This window comes from Battus philenor, unplaced genomic scaffold (genome assembly GCF_028537555.1).
Source record: "Battus philenor isolate CCGP_79_NKW_IND1 unplaced genomic scaffold, ilBatPhil1.0.hap1 SCAF_2, whole genome shotgun sequence".
NCBI classification, from domain to species: Eukaryota; Metazoa; Arthropoda; class Insecta; order Lepidoptera; family Papilionidae; genus Battus; species Battus philenor.
Window position 1 is genome coordinate 4703521 of NW_027181682.1, and position 14871 is coordinate 4718391.

The window sequence follows — 14871 nt, forward strand, 5'->3', positions numbered from 1 at the left end:
AACGTCTTACGTTTCTACGTAGGACGAGAAGATGTTTTGTAGTTTGTATATGTTTACTTTATTTCAATTTTTATGTGTTTGCGGAACTATATAATTTATTACGTCTATCGATATTTAAACAAGGAAAATCATCATATTAATCACGTCATCGTAATTTTAAAGCGTAAACAATATTTTATTACATGTTTTATAACGAACTGAGAATCGCGCAAAAGCGACTTTACAATGCTATCGATGTTTCGCACATACGGTGTTTGACAGCTTTCACCTTATCACATTACAATTATTACAAGGTCATTACAAAAGAAGCTAATTATGTTTTTCGCTGTTTATAAACCAAAAAAATACACGGTGATTGTGTTATAGGTATGGAAGTTTTAAAAGGTTTAATGTTTAGTTCGTATGCTTTAAATTAATTAATATATATATAGTAGACCACATTTAAAATGGATGGTTTTATAAATAATATATAACGTAATGATAATATGAAGGAAGCAAAAGCGTTTTCGAAATTCTAATTGAGTATCTAGCTCAATTTAATTATTGTTCACTATCTCTGCAGACTTTACAATGCCAGAATTTATTGGCTTATCATATTCCATTAGAAAAAAAATGAATGTTATATATTTCAGAGTGATTACTTTGTACAAGGGGGTTGGAAATAGGTTGCTCACAAACGAGCAATACATTCAACCTTTAAAATTTTTAACACTTACTAACATAATCAATGACAGTTATAAATAAAAAATAAATTTAGTAGAGCACCACTAAAAAGTTTTAATATCGATATCGATAAATGTTATCGAAACGCTATAAAAATATTAAACAGCGATGTAGGTTGTCGTGCCACGTGGATAAGCGTCCTGTATGTCCCCTTGCCCTACTGCGATGTTCCCACAGAGCAATGCCGCGTTATTTATTGCGCACTAAACATTTGGTACCGTTTATATTTTTATAGACGTTTCGACTGTTACATTTGTATGTGTCCTAATATAAATGTTTACTTTTGTTGACTATTTCCAAATAACTGATTTACAATGTATATTTTTATCACTTATTCATATATTTTGAGATGTAGTGGCCAAGCGGTGGAGGATGGAGACTTGCGATCGTAGGTTCAAAAACAGGTTCGATTCCGAGATACAATCTTATATAATTGACACTTTCTTCGTTACATATATTAGATTGCCAGTGCTCATAAACAAGTTTCCAGAGGATGAACAGCAGCTTCCTCTGCGTACCATAATACCACACTGCGATCGCCAATCTGCCTGCCAAGAGTTGCGATGATATCCCCCACATAGATAACATTGGGAGAGGCCTATGCCTTGCAATGGGTGTCTATGGGCTGGAAAGTCGATTCATATATTTTACCATAATACTCTTCTAAATCTTTATGTAAAGATGGTAAAAACAGCAAATTTTGGTTATCATTCCTTGTTTGACTCCTTGTGGATTTTTCTTGATCCTATATCTATCGCAGAATCGTGCCCGTAGCCTAGTTCTAAAATAATCCTTATAATTCACAATCTGACTTAAACATGCTATTGTTAATGAAGAATGTATTTTTATCCTTACAACATTTATCTCCTATAATCGAAATTGTTGAGGCGATTTACGGAAAATAACGACAAACATTTATGTTGATATGAAGGTAGTACAGGAATACAGAAATTTTAAATTTATTTTACCAAAGACTTATTGACTAATTTATTTTTTATTATTTATGAATCGATCGGTTTAAAAATCTTTACGAGAATTATTAAGGCCTTAGGACAAAAAGTGTTGGTAAAAAATAAAAATAAAATATTTTTATTACCTATAGCTTAACATTAAATACAATATTCTGAAAAATTATTGAAGGTCTTCGACTTTCTTCGAGAATTAGGATAAATGTGTTTGCCTTTAAAGGTTTTATAGTGGAGACGCACTATTTCTATGGTAAGTAAAAAAAAATCATAATTACGATCATAAGTATACAGTAAGATACATAAACTCACAAAACGTAAGTATGTTATAAGAATAATTAATTAAATAAAGTGCAAATGTATATTAAAGTGGTCGGCAAAAGTTTATGGTTGTAGCCTATATTAATTTAAAAATCACGAGTTTAGTGAAAATCAAACCTTGGCATATCATGTCAATTTATGGTATAAAATACACCGATATATTTCTCACGTTTGCACCAAACAAAGACAGAAGATGCTATGACGGAGCACGGCCAGAATTTAATTAACGCGTTACTAGACGTCAGACGAATATTCATCTAGACGTGTTAAATTATGAATAAACAAAGAACTTACCTCCAACAAACTACAAAATGCTTTAAATGAATACAAGTTATTGGCTATTAACGTTCCAATTACGAAGACGCAAAAGTATTGTGAAAATGGCGAAAAATAGTGCTCCCATTTAAGGGTGAATGAAAAGCTTATCTATCTTATAAATTTGGAAAATTTATAGCATATTAAAACCTTATGGAATCATTATTAGTTTCCACACATAGCTTTTTCTTCACTTTTCTTCACTTTATATATAAACAAACAAGTACTGTCGCACTAATGAAATCGTTAACAATTTGATTAAAAGCTATTAGCAATAACAAAGACTAATAACAAGGCACACAGCACAACGGTGAAACGATAATAAATATGTACTACGCTTAAAAAAGTTAAGACCTTGCCACGGACACACGTGAATGAATCAAGAGCGCACTCCGAACATATTTCATTTAAGCTTGCACTAGCTTGAAAAAAACAGCTTGTCTTATCTGTAATTCGAACTCGCTTTGGAAAAACATAAAGGCGGCGTGAAACGAAATTATCTTTATAGAACATAAACAATACATAGTTAGCTATCTCAATGTTAATATAATAAAAACACATATACTTTGTTATATTTTTAATATACACAAAGTAGATTGTATTTTTTATATTAACATGTAGCTCACTACTAACTCCCCTTTTGAGTCCGAATTGAATAAAACAGCTGGCTGTAGCGTATCTGCACAAAACGATCAGTTAATTTCAATGCAATATCGGATGTGTAACGGATATTGGATATCGATTCGTGCGTTGCATTGGAAAGATTAATTTAGTTATATATATGCCCATGTTACTCTGTGGCAATAAGTGAAAATAACCTTTGCCTCGAAACAACTACATTGAATAAAAAATGGTACAATAAAAATGAAACAATAACAAAAATTTATTCGAAATTTATTTAATTAAAATTTAATAAATGCTCTATATATAGGATAGTTGTTTTTAGACGTAAAAGCATCTTTTTTGAGTATATTTTATCCTCTCGAAATTTTCCTAAGTATTTTCATTATTATTTCTTTACTTTCACTTAATTAATAGATTTGCAGGATAATTTTAGATACAATAATGTTGATTTACTATGCAGTAACAATATTGTATTTAAATTTATATGTAAAACTATATACTAGCTAATGTAATGGTCAGCTAAATAGACTTCAAGTAAGAAATACAAAAAAAACGGCTGGAATTAATAGACATGTTTCGTCATAAAAATATTTGATAACACAAATATTTCATCCACTCAGCAAATATTCAGAGAGCTTGTTTATAAAAGCAGCCTTGACCGTGAAGGTTTACATCGAGTGATAACTGTCGAAATTACATGTTAGTATTCATTAAAAAGTTTCAAAAAAATTACAGCAATAAGTTTATGATATTATCTACAAAATACAAGAAATATGAAACATTTTTTTAATATTACAGTTTAGCTAAGCCGCTGTAAATCAGTCAAAACAAATAAGTAAAACGTTCAGAGTATTTATTTTATTTAATGATTTAGTTATAAACAACTATTACTTTCAAAAACATATTTATTGCTTAGTTACACTATACACATATACATTATACTTATAGTATATCTGAAAAATTTATTTCTTATTGTAATGCACATGCATCAATGAACTAAAATACGTTTGAGCTTCGTTAAAAACTCACCCGAGTCGTGAATTTGTTACTGACTGAAACGCTAATGTAAATCATACAAAATCACAAAATGAAAATTTTAAAAATACAGAACCAGAAATGTAATTTTCAAGTTGCCGCCAATTTGTGAGAATAAATGATGAACTGGTGTAATGTACGTTAAGATTAATAAAGAGTTCCATTTACGAATTTTAAATTATTTTTTTTAAGTCGGTTTAAAACTGCCCAGAAATTAAAAAAATTGTGCGAATGCATATAAAAAAACTGTAAATATTATTCAATTTACATAAAAACTCTTTGGCGGTTATTTATGAATTCCGAATTTTTCCATAACATTACGCATGTGAGCTTTGCAAGCGTATACTTTACGAGCAACCGCAAATGTAATACGGCCTTACTCTACGGTCACGTTTAGTTCAATGAAATGTCGCAATAAAACATATCAACCTAACCAGAAGAAGGAAAATTTATTTTACATCTCCGCTGGTTACATTTATTGTTTTTGTTTGTAATAATTTCTTATGGAATAAATTTCGTTATACCTACAGTTCTGTTTAAAAGATTAACTTTATAGCAAACATCAGTCGCTGAGTTGTTAAGACTCTAAAGTTGAGACCACGGATTGGCATATGCAGCATAAGCCTTCCAACCACCAGGTAGACAAACAACCTCGTAAAAGTCGTTAGATGGCCCTGGATGCAGGCCTATTCGAACCGACTCTATGGTAAATTTATGGCGAAGGCCTACGTTCAGGAGTAAAAGTCTCGCGATTGAAATTTTTAATGATAATGACTGATATGACGTCATATGAAAAATTCTAGAACCCAATTAGATAGAAAAATATTGAGCTCGTCTATAATGGCATCGTTCAACATAAAGTTAAAAGTGTTACAAACGCACTCTGATCTTAGAAAAGCCCATAAGAAACTCAAATGTTTTTTGTGTGTCCTTAAAGATACAAGCAACCTAAGATTTGACTACCATTATGAAGTCAATAAAAACAGATCATAAATCTTTATATTTGCATCAATAGCTGGTCTAGCTAGACAAAACTAATAATATCTAAGGTTGTCACGAACGTGGGAGATCGGAGAACAAATGAATGGATTCGCAACGCGTCCAGACATAGGATGACAAACCCGAGATACCTTTTAAAAAGGTTACCATTGTCAGTCTAACATAAAAACATATCTATCGAGTAACATCAACTTTAATACCAATAAAAACACTCAATACTACACTAACTTATGATGCAATAATATACATTTTTGTAAAACAGTTTAATAACGATTACGTCATCAATCAATAAAATTACGTGGTAAAATGTTCTAAGCTGTAATGTATAAAACTAGTTTGAAGAAGTAAACGTGAGATAGATACATTTTTATTTATTTAATATAAAAGATTGTTGTTTCAGCCCATAGACGTCCAAGTTAGGTATAGTCGATTAAAACAAATTGTTTTAGAAATAAGGAAACAAAATTATTTTAAAGTAAGGCAAATAAATATAAAAAGAAAAAATAAACAGCCATAAATAAAAGAAAATTTTAATGATATGCGATAGGAAATGTTAGAAAAAGAATGCAAGATATTGTGAAGGAAAAAATGAGAAATGAATGAAAAAAACTAAGAAGGATGAGAGAGAAGCAAGACTGTAATAATATTTAGTAAAAAATAATTAATTGTACAAATAGTAACTGCTTTGCAGTAGTAAGGGAGAACGGGAAGTCCCCAAAACGAGGCCTAGTTAAAGAAAAAATTTTGAAAGTGCACAAGTGAAGTTAAGTGAAAAAACAGTAGTAAAGATATAAAGAAACTTCCCAACTAGCCCTTCAGCTCAATCACAGCAAATACGCCAAACCGGCATTTGACAATGACGATACAATCATAATGGTGTAATAAATTATCAAATTAATACGACTTAAAATACATCGACTCGAAAAAAAAAATGGTATGCTCTTATGCGCTTATATCAGACCAACACAAGGTTCGACCCCGTACAGTAAATTTCTAAATATCACACAACAAACAACTGAGCCACCGGCAAAAGAGGGAAAAAGTGTAGACACGTGTTTGTAAATTAAAGTGTTAACACATTTAGTCAACGCTTCAGAATCCGTTGCACCATTTAAGCGAGCTCAAGCGTTAATAATAAATAGCTCTATAAGTGCTTAAATTTTTAGTTTATATTCTGATAAAAGGTTATACATAATAATTAAGAAAGGATTTTTTAAAACTATTACGATGTTATCAGCTTTTAAATACAAAGAGTTTAGCGTACGCTTTTGCTTCATATAATCTAAATACTTTGGAGTAATAAATTACCTTTAAAAATGAATATCAACAATAAAACATCATTAATTCAATCGCTGACCCAGTTGAGATCCATAGCTGGATGGCCTCCCCCATAAATTTTTAAACCACTTTGAGAGACAACGGTCTGAATCCTTCGTCTTTCGACGACCTCAACTAGATCGTCTGTCGACCTCGTGGAAACAAGTCCATTGCTGCGCTTGCATTTATGAAATATATAAGAAAGAATAATATAACTTTTAAGCTATTAAAACTCATCTATTATGATATAGATAAATTAGATAATACGCAAACGTCTCATATAGCCGAAGGCTAATTGTGAAATACGATAAACGTTCACATTTTATTCATCCATTAATTAATCCTCTTTAGTTATGTATTTTTTTATTTATGGTTAAGTAAAGTCTCCTTTTGGCATACAGTGATAAGATGTTTTTAAAGGTAAGCACAGATCATAACAGAGACAAAAGTTAGATAAAATTCTGTCCAAAAAAATTAGGATCAGTATAATACGTTACTCTATCTCGAATAGTGATATCTGCATAATATAAAGGAATATCTCGTAACATTAATTTAATTTTCTAATGTTTAATAACAATCAGCACTAAAAGAATGCTGCGAATGACAGTTTACATAGTTCAATAAAAAAAATATTAGGAATTTCTTTTGTGATAATGTTGAGAACTAGAAGTAAATTTCATTAAAACTTGAAGTATTACTTGATTTCGACATATGGGTTATAACGACGAACGTCCTGTTGTCCCACTTAGCTGTTCCCACAGTCCATACAATACTTGTGCAACATAATTAATAACCAAATTGATAAAGAAAACTTTAATTGTCACTTGTATGAACCATTTAAATAATTAGTCAAAGATAACATTTAGTTATCAAAATTGTTATATTCGTGAAGCGATCTACGATATATGTCGGACATGTGTAACCTCTTTGGTGTGACTTCATTCAAAATAGATAGAATGAAAAAGAAAAAAATGTTCAATTTGAAACAACGTTGACCATAAAATAAACAAATATTTATATTTCAATTGTCTATACATACCTTACAACTGTCCTGACATATTTTGTACTGCCAGAAATTATTGCCCAGTCGCATTTCAACAGAAAAAAATAATATACACACTCGTAATAATGGCTAAGAGCGAAGTTCATAGCGATCTGTCAATTGTACAAAGTTTCAATATTCACTACATTTTCTAATTTTTTTATCCTTTGCGTAAATTAAGTAATTTTTTCCGGAAGAACCTTCTACAAAGTATAAGAGAATTTAGAAAAAAGATACGTACATGTATTAGTTATCTTATAATTATATGATAGATAACTGAGATATTTGCTATGTAATTAGTGACCCGGAAAACGACACGCACATGCTAGTATAATATTTTTTAATTCCATTTCCGATTAGGAATAGCTACTATTCTTTAGCGAATTTAATAACATGGTGCTATTTTGTTGTTAGATAGAAGACTTTGATATATTAACATTTTAATTTTCCACTGACATATATTTCTCGTAGTCTATCACCAGTCCTTTGGTGTTTTTTTTTAAATGACCTCGCCATTTAAAAAAAGCCTCGCCGAACTTTTTTTACTTTTAATTAATTTTTTCACATATTTTTTTTTATTTTCGCGCTCTTCCACCGTGCGTCTTAAGATCTTTCGTTCTTTTTCGTACTTCCTACATTTCATCTGTCTTACCTTTTTATTCCATTTTCCCTCTTTTTCGAAGCCTTTTATCCATCACCTCATTCCACAGGTTTTATAATATTTATTTTTATTTTATTTTACAGAATTGAATTTATGTACATGTTACTATTATTTTTATTTTGTTTACATTTTTAATTCTTATTTTTTTTATTATTTGTGTTAATTTTCTTTTTGCATAGCCTAAGGAATTCAGGTCGCATCTCATCGTTCTCAATTAGCAAGGCTATTGAGTCCTCGCTGATCTTAGTGTCTAAAGGTCTTTTGTTTTAGGTCTTAAATAAATTTGAAACATTTTAATTAACCTTAAAAGTAATAGGTCACTTTCATTAATTGAGAAAATGACAGGTTAAAATAAGTTCCCTAGTACCGCAGGAACAGAACGTATAGCTAAATCATTTTAACGAACGCCATTAACGGTTATTAGATATATGGAAGGCAACATTAGAATGAACATAAAATGTTACCGACTTTGAACTATTCCGATCTCGCATGACCGCGCCCTCGTGTCTTTGATACTCCACAAAGTATATTCTAAATCGGGCCGTTACTAACGAATGTTATTTAAAATATTCGTTATATGCCATGCTATTTAGCCGCCCGAATTGCGATGGAAATAATCCGTGACGTCGGCAAACGGGAATAAACAATAAATCTATAGGTGACTCTCTAAAGCATTATGCTATTCGGAGTTTAAATGTAGACACAAAACAAAGTTGTATGAAATTATTATTAATGGATCTGTACATTATATTTAATTAACATTGTTTGGCCGAAGGAAATAGAGATTACTTGTAACATGTTACGTAACTGATAATGTCCTGCTGAACTTCAGCTGTTTTGGTATAAAAAATTATTCTTAACAACTGAAATTTTCGCTCCCACGACCTAATGAAGTAAAGGCTTCATTAACAAGTTAAAACCAATTCGTACTACATTAACTTGCCGCTATGTATCACGCGTTTAATCAAACAGAATACTAATGGTAGAAGACGATTCAAACCGGCCACACACATGTAGACGCTTCAACGAAACGTGGAATAGATTTACATTTATTGTCTTCACAGTGATTAGAATATTTTTAATTATTTGTTTTGATGTCTTTCACTGTTTCGAGTATTTAAATTTACCATTAGAAATGAAGTCATAATCAAAACTTTTATGTAAATTTATTTAATTATCCATTAAGAATAGTAAACTTTAGAATGGTTTTAACATATCTAACTATTTTTGAAGACAAATAAATTTGAATATGCTTCGAAAGACTGAATTATCGTGTTATAAATTAAAGATGTATATTTAATAAAAAATGAATGTAATTGAGAATTAATTGCTATATTACTGTGTTGAGGAAATGGTAAAGTTGTCCACAAAAATCCAGTCTGTGTTTGTTGTGGACTCTTCATAAATCGGCGTGTTTGGAACTCCTCTAGCTTTAAGATGAAGGATGATATTATTTTTCTACAGAATTAGGATTTTCTGGCTTCATTACATACACGACTAGTCATTGTAAATATTAGTTGTGTATGTCTTTTCCATGTGTAGGCACTCCTCGGTTAATATTATTCTATTTATTAAACATTATGTAATAATTTGAACTCTACTTTATTAGGAACTTATAAACAAATAACTTCAAGCAAAAGAATTTAAGCAAATTTTTTGAAAAAAAAAACGATAAAGCTGGTAGATGGCCACTTGAAAACACAAAAAATTCAATAGATAGCCACTTCCTAGGTAGCAGTTGCCCATCCCTTTATGTTTATTTATTAACAGATATCCCGTGTCGAACCACTACATGACTATGAAAAAAAAGAACAAAAGCATGAAAACTTCTTGGTAAATAATACATATTTCGCAATTTTTAGTCATAGTTATAGTTAAGCATTTTCGACACATTACAGGTCTTTCGTTTTACTGGTTTTCGTCGGCTCTTCAATGTTTTTAACTACAGCGCCCCATTCATAGCAGAGGACGTCTAGCTGAAGAGGCTACTTCCTTAACTTTCCGCTTAGAGCCATGGCAGAAATTTTTGCTTAAGATAGGAGTACCTCCATAAGAACACCCGGGTAAAATTTTCCATCATACTGAACGATAATGTACTCCCCGAAAGCTTTTTTGGGAGGAATCCTATTTTTCTCATCAACAGCATCCTCTTCTTTTTCATCATCTTCCATGTCATCTCCAGAAGTGACATTTACACTTGTATCCGAAGAAGAGGAAGAGAAACTTATCTTTCTTCTTAATTTTTTTGGTTTAGTAGCTTGTTCTAACCTGCGGTATTTCATAAGATCTCTTTAGAATTTCTTTTCTCTTTCATTACATCTCTTTTCTCCTCCATTCAAAAATCGTGTTACTACGTATTAAAATTAATCTTTGTTTACTATCCCTGCAGACTTCATGCCACCAGAAGGTATTATTTACTCTCATTAAATAAAAAAAAATAACAGTAATTAATAATATAATACACTTTATACAGAGTGATTATAAAAGAGATGTAAAAGCTTTTTGCTGACAATTGACCATTTACACCTTTAAATTCTATAACCAATCTCACTGTATATATTTTTAAACACATTTAATTATATTAATTAGTTGACAGCAGAAATAATTTCAGAGTACCGTAACAATGTACATAAAACAAAACATTAGCATTAATCTAGCAATATGCAAATTCCGCTACAAAAAAATTTACGTTGTGAAGTTATTCTAAAATAAAACCACGTGTAAAAAGGCACCTCCACGTCGTATTGTTTACGACATACCCACAAGAGTGCGAGGCACGCAATTAAATACAAACAAATCCCCCGAGTGTAAAAACCTTCGCGTCGATCTCTAGAATACGGCCGGTTGACGCGTTACCTGAATTAAACATGGCCACTGCCAGCGCGTAAAATTGTTGTCATTTCTCATGGAGATCGGATACACAACAAAGTTTGGCAAACACAAATGGTTAACGCCGGTCTTAAAATCTAAAAACTAAAAAGACAGTGGAACAGCCTCATACGTTACTTAGGTAAAGGCAATAGGAAAAGGAAAGTCTAAGAATAAAAACCGCAAATGAAACGAAGATTTCCAAGAAACGAAGGACGAATTTCGAAGAAACTAAGATTGAAGAGTTGAACTTCAGAACAGTAGCAAGAGAGTGGATGGATCAGGAGTACAGAAATCGATATATGATGAAAGGTATTTTATTTATTTATTGGTTCATATTATAATTCACTGAGGATCATTCATATCATTCATTTAAACCTATAAGTGCAAAACAAAACGCGTCCTGAAAAGAAGACACAAACTGACAACAATAAGTTTGTTTTTTATCACTTTCACAGTGTCTTTAATAAAGTAGGATAATTCATTCTCAAGTATTTTTATTATTCTAAAAATCCTATCCACTGTTATAGAACTTAAATTTTTTATATGATAATAACGAGGCATTCATTAAAGATACGTCTATTTTATATCGTATATTGTTGCCCAAAGAGTTCCAACAGAATTGTTTGACTGCACATACGACCAGCATCGATGAATTAGCTTCGGGAAACTTTCTCTCAAAAACTGATCCGTAGCTTTGGGAATATAACGAGGCCTTCGAAGTCACCTTACTTAATTCTAATAGATTTAAATAGGGCTACCTCAAAGAGAGTTTACATTATCAATTTTGTGAACTCTTGTGAATTTAAAAGAATATTTTCACAGAAAACAAGGCTCCATTTTGAACAGTGTATTTAACTCGATGGAAGACGTTTGGATGACATACTCTATAACTTAAAACTATGTCTATTACATCTTATATTTAAGTTAGAAAACATAAATCTGCCACTAGACACCCTTTATGTAATACAATAATATACTTGATCAATTTCGTCATAACATAAGCTTTGAATTTTATCGCGTATAAATGTAGAATTGCTTAATATAACATTATTATAGCGCGCCTATCGTGCGTCCTAATCAGGAGTTGTTCGTCGCTGAGGACCCGCGGATAGGAGCTTACTGTCTAATAAATATTCACAATTTTTCCTACCCAATGTTGTACAAAAAATAATGCGTCATTTCGGAAAACCTGTTACAAAAGAAATTTTTGAATTGTTTTGTTCTTAGCAATATCATAATATTCATTTAAATTATTAAAATCGTCACAAATTGCGAATATGTTTCTCACATCATATGTAGCATGCTATTGGCGATTTACCCAAGCATACAATAAACGCTAATGCATAATAAACTAATTCGTCATCATCATTTCAGCTGTAGCACGTTCACGGCTGGACATAGCCAAGTAAAGGTAAAAAAGTAAAAGGTCTCGCCAAGGTACATCCAGCGTCTTCTAATGACCTCGTCAGGTCGTTTGTCCGCCTTTTGCCACTCCGTGGTCAACACTTTAAAACTTAAAGACCAAGTGGTCATCTGTTCTGTGCGCTTAGTGACCTGCCCACTTGAACTTGACTCATCTCCCCATCCATCTTTCCATCTTATAGGTTGACATACTGCACTGTGCGACCATTTATATATACATATATAATATAAACAACGGTACAGTTTTACCACCTCCTATACATTTCGAAATTTATAACATAATACAAAGATAAAACAATAAATCATTTCAGTGTATCGAGCGATAAAAACAGATCGATAAATCACTGCTCGTGATTTCACTTCAAATATTCTACGTTCTCGTCCCTGACCGATTTTACTATTATATTTTAAATTTATATTATTAATAGTGTTAGCACAGTATACTCTGTGTGAACTTCGTACCCATCTGTATTATAAATTTTTGTAAAGGTATTGGTACATCACAAAACCAAAGATATATGATATCTGTAAATCAATACGGAGATGGCGTGGTGTATTACGTTCCGCATACTCTCTAAAAAGATATTTGTTTCCCCAATTGGTAATTATCCTTGCATACATGTATACTTACGTCATTATTAATTTTATTTTACATATGAATTGCGGCGGCCATGGAAAATCACTTGGGCGAGCATTTCTTTGTTCTACTATCAGAAGTAGATGGTATTCTTGGAAGCAAATGTTATAATACCGTGGACATCTCTTATAAAAGCGAAGTATTATCATATAGACACTTTAATTAGACTAGGTAGAGAGTGAAAGATGTCTTAAGTTCTTAAGCATGATTGTAATGATTTGTAAAATAGAGTTAGATCGTTATCCACTGTATGTTTAACCTAATTTTATTAAATAATTTAAGTAACATAATCTTTTTACCCACTTAAAATCGAAACTCACGCGTTCCATAGGCTAGCTCACAGTTGCTCAAAAAATTGTGAGCCATGAGTAGGGCCATGTTCGAGATAAATCTACGAAATCAAATCAAGAATAAGGAAATCTGTAGACGAAAGAAAGTAACCGACTTAGCCCAGCGTGGGCAGTGGGCTGCCCACTTAACAGAACTCGTAGCCGCTGAGGCTTTGTGATTATGGAGCAGGACTATGAACCGGCAAGTGCAGCATAAGACGCAATCAAAAGATTGACAGACGTCGTTGTTAAGGTCGTCAGAAGACCCTGGATGTAGATCGCTTCGTAAAGTGTTCTATGCCAGAAAACATCTAGAACCTAAAAATACAGTATAAACACGGTAGTAATGGCGGCAAAATTCCCGAGCTAGAATAAAAAAATACATAATATATCACAACGTGAACCAAGGTTTGGTTTTATTGTTGAACGAAATGGCCAATTTATAATTGTAAATAGCGTGCTAGGCTGAATAATGCATTTAAACTGTTTTAGCTGTTTTGTAGCAATAGAAATATTACGTGTCAATTTATTTACATCCTTAATGCGTAATTTATAACATATTATGCAAAGTTCATGTTTAAATTAATTGATTTTAATATTATGGTTATAATGGTCAATAAATTGTAAAAAGATTCTCGTTATGGAACTCAGTTGACAGATAGCTGTTGTATGTGTCATGTTAAAAAGACATATATGAAATTTATTATAGAGAAGCAAGCAGTCAGTATATTTTAAATAACGCTTAAACTAAAACCGATAATATCACATGTTTGTTACTATTTACATTATTTTAAATAGCTTAAAAAATAATATGTGACAATTAAAAAACAAAAAAGATGAAATATCAACATAATTTTTTTTAGGTTAAAGAACAACAAAACAGAGATAGAGAAAATCTATTGTAAACAGACATGAATCAATTACAAAACATAAAAATGCACTTAATTAAAAATCATTCTTCTCTCGATGCTTCATTCAACAAACATAATTTTTCAGAGTTTTCTAATAACAAACATAACATTTTTTAAGCGAATTCTCTTCTGACGGAGGAGTAATTAATTTTCGAACAATGTTATATAGTTGCACTAACTAAACGTTTTACTATTCTTTATTTTAATCTGCTATTCCATAATAAAATCGATAACGTTTATGAATTATGTGTATATGTATATAATAATTTTTTAAAATAAAATTTTTTAAACTGCCAAAATCGATTATTTTAAACCAACATTCTTTGTGTAGATATTGAAAAATATATTTCATTTAAAGACTTTTCGGAGGTGCTGATTAAATTAAAATGAAAAGTTTATGTGTACCACCCATTCAAGGTTTAGATTAAAAGAAAAGGTAAATATTTACTTTAATAGACCTATTTCATCCATGCAATATTAATTGACATATTAGTAATTGAAATAATAGTGTATATCCTTCACATTAGCCTTTTGTCACAGTTTTGAGGAAAGAAAATTCCAATCCTTTATATAACCGAATAAAACTTAATTTAAACTGAAAATGGACTTTATTATTTAATTAATTTAACTTAATTTTTCATATTTAGGTTTAATATCAATCTTTTCTAATTTACTTCTGTAAAAGTGGAAACTTTAAGA

The 14871-nt window shown here is 31.0% G+C and overlaps 2 protein-coding genes across 2 annotated transcripts in view; both read right to left on the bottom strand.

Annotated features, from left to right (window-relative positions):
* LOC137921886 (uncharacterized) overlaps positions 1-10173 on the bottom strand; it is a 127458-nt gene extending 117285 nt beyond the window's left edge. Inside the window, exon 1 of the mRNA XM_068764669.1 lies at positions 10048-10173. Coding sequence (XP_068620770.1) covers positions 10048-10173 — 126 coding nt within the window. The remainder of the gene's footprint in view (positions 1-10047) is intronic.
* The window catches only part of LOC137922426 (NADH dehydrogenase [ubiquinone] flavoprotein 1, mitochondrial-like), a 486084-nt gene that overhangs the window by 368152 nt on the left and 103061 nt on the right, over positions 1-14871 (bottom strand). The gene's annotated exons all lie outside the window — the stretch shown is intronic.